Source organism: Oncorhynchus tshawytscha, linkage group LG05 (genome assembly GCF_018296145.1).
Source record: "Oncorhynchus tshawytscha isolate Ot180627B linkage group LG05, Otsh_v2.0, whole genome shotgun sequence".
In the NCBI taxonomy this organism is placed as follows: domain Eukaryota; kingdom Metazoa; phylum Chordata; class Actinopteri; order Salmoniformes; family Salmonidae; genus Oncorhynchus; species Oncorhynchus tshawytscha.
The window spans coordinates 6,578,636-6,587,043 of record NC_056433.1 but is presented as its reverse complement, the minus strand read 5'-3'; the positions used below and the strand labels follow the sequence as shown (position 1 = coordinate 6,587,043).

Sequence of the window (8,408 nt, the reverse complement as noted above, 5' to 3'; positions counted from 1 at the left end):
GTAAACATTACACATACAGAAGTTTCAAGACAGTAAAGACATTACAAATGTCATATTATATATATATACAGTGTTTTAACAATGTACAAATGGTTAAAGGACACAATATAAAATCTCTCTCTCTCTCTGTCTCTCTCTCTCACTTTCTCTTTCTCTCTCTCTCTATCTCTTTGTCTCTCTCTCTCTCTCTCTCTCTCTCTCTGTCTCTCTGTCTCTCTCTCTCTCTCTCTCTTGTCTCTCTCTCTCTCTCTGTCTCTCTGTCTCTCTCTCTTGTCTCTCTCTGTCTCACTCTCTCTCTCTCTCTATCTCTCACTCTGTCTCTCTCTCTCTGTCTCTCTCTCTGTCTCTCTATCTCTCTGTCTCTCTATCTCTCTCTCTCTCTGTCTCTCTCTGTCTCTCTCTCTCTCTCTCTGTCTCTCTGTTTCTCTCTCTCTCTCTCTGTCTCTCTCTGTCTCTCTCTCTCTGTCTCTCTCTCTCTCTCTGTTTCTCTCTCTCTCTCTCTTCTCTCTCTCTCTCTCTGTCTCTCTCTCTCTCTGTCTCTCTCTCTCTCTCTCTCTCTCTCTCTCTCTCTGTTTCTCTCTCTCTCTCTCTCTCTCTCTCAACTTTTTCAATTCAATTCAATTTGCTTTATTGGCATGACGTAACAACGTACATATTGCCAAACGCTTACTTTGGATATTTACGAATACTTTGGATATTTATGAAAATACATACATCTCTTTCTCTCTCTCTCTCTCTCTCTCTCTCTCTCTCTCTCTTTCTCTGATCACAGAGTTCTTTCAGAGGAGCGTACAGGTGTCTGTGGCCCAGCTGTGGCAAGGTGCTCACGTCTTCAGTTGGTATGAAGAGACATGTCCGTGTGATGCACCTGGGGTGAGATCTCTTCTCAGACAGCCAGTATTAACTCAGAAAAAAAATGACATCGTTAACTTACTCTCTCTCCTTTGTCTATCCCTTCCAAAATTCATACACACGCACGTATGCACGCACGAACACACAAACACACACCACAACCCTACACACACACACATGTATGCACGCACGAACACACGCCACAACCCTACACACACACAGTAGCGGATCGGAGCAGTCCCACAGAGAGGAGGATTTCTACTACACTAAGTTCTCCTGCAAAGTTCCACCAGCCCTCGTCCCGGCCTTGTCCTCTCACGTCCCATGGGCATCCTGTGGCTCCCCTCCAGACCCTGGTCCAGGTTCCTGTCTCCAGATCCCCTCCTCTACCTCGTCCTCACCCTCAGGGTCAGGCAGCTCCAGGCCCAGCTCAGGCCCAGGGTCAACCCCAGGGTCAGCTCCAGACCAGCCCAGCCCTCTCAGCCAGTCTGCCCCCAGTTCCTTTTGGCAGACAGACCACCCGTATCAGGTAGGTTGATTTATTTAACCGGAATATTCCACTCAGTAACAATTGGCACCTCTGGGTCGACCCTGGCCTGCAGAGTTTCAGTACTTCTCTGTTTCATATTTGAAATAACTTGTCTTTTATGGCAGTGATGTTGCCTTGTAGAAAACTATAGCAAGGCATCTTGAAAAGGGGTGGAGTTTTGACTAGAATGGCTGTAAAATAAATGTGAGGGAGTTTGAGAGATGTCTGGTCTGATGTTGTCTTCCTCTCTGCCAGGCCTGCACTCCCCTCCAGGTGACGGTGTCCTGTCACAACTCCGCCCCCTGTTGTTGGACCCCTCCCCCCCTCACCGTCTCTAACCAGCACAGTCACCACAACTCTCAGGTACGTCTGCTCTCCTCCTCCTCGTTAACCTCAACCCCAGTCACCACAACTCTCAGGTACGTCTGCTCTCTCCTCCTCGTTAGCCTCAACCCCAGTCGTTCCTTCCAGGTCTTTCCAGAACGGGAATATGGGTGGGTATCTATCTCCTGATATCTGTCTCCTGATATCTGTCTCCTGATATCTATCTCCTGATATCTGTCTCCTGATATCTGTCTCCTGATATCTGTCTCCTGATATCTGTCTCCTGATATCTATCTCCTGATATCTGTCTCCTGATATCTGTCTCCTGATATCTATCTCCTGATATCTGTCTCCTGATATCTGTCTCCTGATATCTATCTCCTGATATCTATCTCCTGATATCTATCTCCTGATACCTATCTCCTGATATCTGTCTCCTGATATCTGTCTCCTGATATCTGTCTCCTGATATCTATCTCCTGATATCTATCTCCTGATATCTGTCTCCTGATATCTATCTCCTGATATCTGTCTCCTGATATCTGTCTCCTGATATCTATCTCCTGATATCTATCTCCTGATACCTATCTCCTGATACCTATCTCATGATACCTATCTCATGATATCTATCCCCTGATACCTATCTCCTGATACCTATCCCCTGATGCCTATCTCCTGATACCTATCTCATGATATCTATCTCCTGATACCTATCTCATGATACCTATCTCATGATACCTATCTCATGATACCTATCCCCTGATACCTATCTCCTGATACCTATCTCCTGATATCTATCTCCTGATACCTATCTCATGATACCTATCTCATGATACCGATCTCCTGATATCTATCTCCTGATACCTATCTCCAGCAGAGCACCAGTAGGACAACAGCTGGATGTGATATTAATTGTGACTATTTAATGATTTCTTATTACAAGAGATGCCATACTTATCTAAAAATAAGTATTCCCCCTCCCTTCTCTTCTCCCCTCCCCCTGCTTCCTATCTTTTGCCCACTACAGGTGGTGAGGGGTCGCTGCAGGTCTGTGAGTGTGGGAGAACAGTGGCTTCAACAGAACAGCGCCACCAACAGGCTAACCACCATGAGAGCAGCCTCTCCGTCACGCGCTCAATGCTCCTTCAGGTAGTCAACGTGTACCCTCTCTCCTCTCTCTTGTCTTCTCCTCGCTCCTCTTCTTTAGTTAAGCAGCATTTAGCCTCCCCTCTCTTCTCCTCTCCCCCCTGTCTCAACTATCTCTCCTCTCCCCTCTGTCTCAACTATCTCTCCTCTCCCCTCTGTCTCAACTATCTCTCCTCTCCCCTGTCTCAACTATCTCTCCTCTCCCCTGTCTCAACTATCTCTCCTCCTCTCAACTATCTCTCCCCCTGTCTCAACTATCTCTCCTCTCAAACTATCTCTCCTCTCCCCTGTCTCAACTATCTCTCCCCCCTCTCCTGTCTCAACTATCTCTCCTCTCCCCCTGTCTCAACTATCTCTCCTCTCCCCTCTCAACTATCTCTCCTCTCCCCCTGTCTCAACTATCTCTCCTCTCCCCAACTGTCTCAACTATCTCTCCTCTCCCCCTGTCTCAACTATCTCTCCTCTCCCCTCTGTCTCAACTATCTCTCCCCCTCTCTCAACCTCTCCTCTCCCCCTGTCTCAACTATCTCTCCTCTCCCCCTGTCTCAACTATCTCTCCTCTCCCCTCTCCCCTCCTGTCTCAACTATCTCTCCCCCTCTCCCCTCTGTCTCAACTATCTCTCCTCCCCCCTGTCTCAACTATCTCTCCTCTCCCCCTGTCTCAACTATCTCTCCTCTCCCCTCTGTCTCAACTATCTCCTCCTCTCCCAACTATCTGTCTCAACTATCTCTCCTCTCCCCCTGTCTCAACTATCTCTCCTCTGTCTCAACTATCTCTCCTCTCCCCCTGTCTCAACTATCTCTCCTCTCCCCCTGTCTCAACTATCTCTCCTCTCCCCCTGTCTCAACTATCTCTCCTCTCCCCTGTCTCAACTATCTCTCCTCTCCCCCCTCAACTCTCAACTGTCTCATCTCTCCTCTCCCCCTGTCTCAACTATCTCTCCTCTCCCCTCTGTCTCAACTATCTCTCCTCTCCTCTGTCTCAACTATCTCTCCTCTCCCCCTGTCTCAACTATCTCTCCTCTCCCCCCTGTCTCAACTATCTCTCCTCTCCCCCTGTCTCAACTATCTCTCTCCCCTGTCTCAACTCTCCTCTGTCTCAACTATCTCTCCTCTCCCCTGTCTCAACTATCTCTCCTCTCTGTCTCAACTACTCTCATCTCCCCTCTGTCTCAACTATCTCTCCTCTCCCCTCTGTCTCAACTATCTCTCCTCTCCCCTGTCTCAACTATCTCTCCTCTCCCTCTGTCTCAACTATCTCTCCTCCCCCTGTCTCAACTATCTCTCCTCTGTCTCAACTATCTCTCATCTCCTCTGTCTCAACTATCCCTCCTCTCCCCTTGTCTCAACTATCTCTCCTTTCCCCCTGTCTCAACTATCTCTCCTCTCCCCTGTCTCAACTATCTCTCCTCCCTCTCCCCTCTGTCTCAACCTGTCTCAACATCTCCCCTCCCTCTGTCTCAACTATCTCTCCTCTATCTCAACTATCTCAACGATCTCTCCTCTTTCTCAACTATCTCTCCTCTCCCCTCTGTCTCAACTATCTCTCCTCTCCCCCCTGTCTCAACTATCTCTCCTCTCCCCTCTGTCTCAACTATCTCTCCTCTCCCCACTATCTCAACTATCTCTCCTCTCTTTATAGCCCCTCTATCTTTCTCTTCTATCTCTGTCTGTACACTCCACACCTCTTCCAATGGGATGAGAGGGCATGATTAGTTAGCTAGATAAGAAACATGAAGGAGAATGTGTCTCTCTAATCGTATTCTCTCTAACACAGTCTTTTCTCTTGTACTGGTAGATCATATTCCTTTTCTTTCACCATACTGTATGTATTGGGTTTACAATTATCTCCACCTTGATTGTGTCTTCCCAGAAAACCCAAAATTGGTTCTGTGAAGATTCCCAGAACAAATGTTCTCATAACACAAAAAAAAACATCTCGTCGTAGTGATAATTATAAAATGTTTGTATAGAACCTGATGTTGTAAGAACCTTCCTAGAACACATTTAATCTGTTCTTTAAAGCTCAGAATGTTTCATTAGGTTGTGGAAACATTTTGGGGACATCAAGAATGATATGTTCCCAAAAACACCAAAACTGTACAGTTGTGTGGATAATTCTATAATGTTTATTTTAGGTTGCAAAAAGAAACCTTTGCCTGATGTTGTTAGAACATTCCCAGAGTTTAAAGTTCTTTAAAGGTTCTCAGAATGTTTGTATAGAACCTGATGTTGTTAGAACATTCCCAGAACACATTTAATCTATTCTTTAAAGGTTCCCAGAATATTTGTATAGAACCTGGTGTTGTTAGAACATTCCTAGAACACATTTAATCTGTTCTTTAAAGGTTCCCAGAATATTTGTATAGAACCTGGTGTTGTTAGAACATTCCTAGAACACATTTAATCTGTTCTTTAAAGGTTCCCAGAATATTTGATTAGGCAGTGGGAACAGTGCAGATACATTACAAGAGATATGTTCCTCAATAGTGACGACATTCATACACTGTTTAAGTTAGGTTGGCACAGGACATTCCCTTAATGTTGTAATAATGAAATAAGTAAGTTTTCATTACTTTCATCGCAGATTTGATTTAGGTGTAACGTAATATTCCATTGATGTTCACACAATATTGATTTTACCTTGTTTTTGAGGTCCTCAGAACATGTCGAAATTGTTATATTTAACATAATATTACCCAAACATTCTCAGAATGCAAATTTGTAGCTACTTAAAACATATTGGAATTACATCCCCATCCCATCATTGAATTTAATGGCGATTTGCGTTTGATAACTGTAATTGTAGGCGATACGGAGACACGTTTTAATTTCATTCACAGGACATTTGAAGAGCATTTTTATGGTACAAACACACCCTTGTTTTCTTATACTTCACATGTTGACAACAGGCACATGTGGGGTTTGAACCTGCGCTGTTTGGTTCCCTAGTCTGTCATCATTTTTTCCACCACAGATTTTTTTTTAGAAACCCTTAAAATAAGGGCTGTGTTTCGTGTATTGATAAAAGTCACCCTGTCCTAGAGAGATTTATACAGTTATCAATATGTCAGGGTGAGCCTACATGAAACACAGCCCACATCTAGGAACAACTACACTTAAAATAAGGGCTGTGTTTCGTGGAGGCTCACCCTGGCGTGACATATTGATAACTGTGGAAATCAATGAAAATTGAAATTTAACAATGAATAAATTGGCAACATTTCTTTAAATTGGCAATTCTGTGAACTGTCTTGTGCACGTTTTAAATTGACACAATACCTGTTAGCAAAGGTGTCAGTTAGAGATGACGTGTAGGAGCATGCTGGGATTTGTCGTCTTGCATGATGTCTACTTTGATGCTAATTAGCATTTTTCAAATCTGAGAGGAAATAGAACCGAATATATTGATAAAAGTCACCTTGTCCCAGAGAGATTTAAATGGATAAGCCTACACATTTAAAAAATGAATGGGGGGGGGGAACGATTGGAACCATTTCCCTGTTTGACCGCTAGGTTTTATGGGTATTATGACACCGCCACTGTGGGGCTCTATACAGTCCTCTAATGCGAATTGCAATTATATCTGGTGAGAACAGTAATAGGGATGTATTCCAATATTCTTTCATTTACATGCTGAGAATGTTGTGGTAATATTAAACTAAACTTAAATATAACATTTTCTAAATCTTCAGAGGACCTCCAAGACAAGTTCAAATGTATATTGTGTGAACATCAATGGGAATATTATGTTAAACCTAAATCAGATATACTATGAACGACATTAAAAACAGACCTATTTGATTCTTATTTGATTAAGAGAATGTCATAATGTTCTGGGACTGTTCCTGGTTTGCTGGGTGGTGTATCATCCCTGTAGGAAGGGACGAGGGGAGGCCCAAACGTCTCTTGTGTTTCATCCCTGTAGGAAAGGACGAGGGGAGGCCCAAACGTCTCTTGTGTATCATCCCTGTAGGAAAGGACGAGGGGAGGCCCAAACGTCTCTTGTGTATCATCCCTGTAGGAAAGGACGAGGGGAGGCTGAATCGTTTCTTGTGTTTCATCCCTGTAGGAAAGGACGAGGGGAGGCTAAGAAGTGTCGTAAGGTTTACGGAGTGGAGCACAAGGAGCAGTGGTGCACGGCCTGCCGCTGGAAGAAAGCCTGCCAGCGCTTCACAGACTAAACGAGGGCGCGAACAACGGATGATGGAAAAAAGAGAGACTTGGGAGAAAAAAAGAGAGGTCACAACCAGGGCCTGTTAGCCATCAAGAACAACAAAGAGAGGTCACGATCACAACCAGGGCCTGTTAGCCATCAAGAACAACAAAGAGAGATCACGATCACAACCAGGGCCTGTTAGCCATCAAGAACAACAAAGAGAGATCACGATCACAACCAGGGCCTGTTAGCCATCAAGAACAACAAATTCCTGTTTTTTTCTACCTTGTTTTTTCCCCCTCAAGGAATAAAGTGATTTGTGTATTTTTTAAAAATGTAAACGTTGACCTGAGCAGTGAGTCAGTGTGTGTGATGTTAGTAGCTAGTAGTTGATGTTATGACGTGGTAGGCCTACAATGTTCGTCCTTCCTAGCCTGGTCCCAGATCTGTTGGTGCTGTGTGGCATGACAACGACCGTAGGAGTTAGTTATACACAGGGACTGAACTTTTTGGGTTACTGGCTTGTAACCCTGGGTAACAATCGGCTCAAAAGTCTGTGCCATGCGATATTTCTAAGGACAAACTTTAGACCATCCTGGCGGGCTAGTGTGGCACATTTTCTACTTGCCCGATCTGAAAAGTACTAGCCCGATTTGAAAAGTACTAGCCCGATTTGAAAAGTACTAGCCCGATCTGAAAAGTACTAGCCCGATTTGAAAAGTACTAGCCCGATCTGAAAAGTACTAGCCCGATCTGAAAAGTACTAGCCCAATCTGAAAAGTACTAGCCCGATTTGAAAAGTACTAGCCCGATTTGAAAAGTACTAGCCCGATCTGAAAAGTACTAGCCCGATCTGGCGGGCTGGTTTAGTTTCCATCCCGCGTTGAGCAAGGAGCTTCATCCTTAAATGTTCTCCAACTTCTTCTTCTATACAGCACAAACAGATCTGGCCCCAGGATACACGTCTCTCCTCACCTCCCACTGAGAACATGTCTCTCCTCACCTCCCACTGAGAACATGTCTCTCCTCACCTCCCACTGAGAACATGTCTCTCCTCACCTCCCACTGAGAACACGTCTCTCCTCACCTCCCACTGAGAACACGTCTCTCCTCACCTCCCACTGAGAACACGTCTCTCCTCACCTCCCACTGAGAACACGTCTCTCCTCACCTCCCACTGAGAACATGTCTCTCCTCACCTCCCACTGAGAACATGTCTCTCCTCACCTCCCACAGTATTGTAGCTCTCTTCTTCTTTAATCTCCTCCTCCAACACGTCATTCTTCCCCGTGGCCTCCAACACGTCATTCTTCCCTGTGGCCTCCAACACGTCATTCTTCCCCGTGGCCTCCAACACGTCATTCTTCCCTGTGGCCTCCAACACGTCATTCTTCCCCG

General features: G+C 45.1%; 1 protein-coding gene across 1 annotated transcript in view; it reads left to right on the top strand.

Moving 5' to 3' along the window:
• LOC112236436 (zinc finger protein 395) overlaps window positions 1–8,056 on the top strand; it is a 13,185-nt gene extending 5,129 nt beyond the window's left edge. Inside the window, exons 6-10 of the mRNA XM_024405023.2 lie at window positions 773–873; window positions 1,075–1,381; window positions 1,637–1,744; window positions 2,733–2,854; window positions 6,924–8,056. Coding sequence (XP_024260791.1) covers window positions 773–873; window positions 1,075–1,381; window positions 1,637–1,744; window positions 2,733–2,854; window positions 6,924–7,035 — 750 coding nt within the window. The 3' untranslated portion in view covers window positions 7,036–8,056. The remainder of the gene's footprint in view (window positions 1–772; window positions 874–1,074; window positions 1,382–1,636; window positions 1,745–2,732; window positions 2,855–6,923) is intronic.
• Window positions 8,057–8,408: the final 352 nt, after the last annotated feature.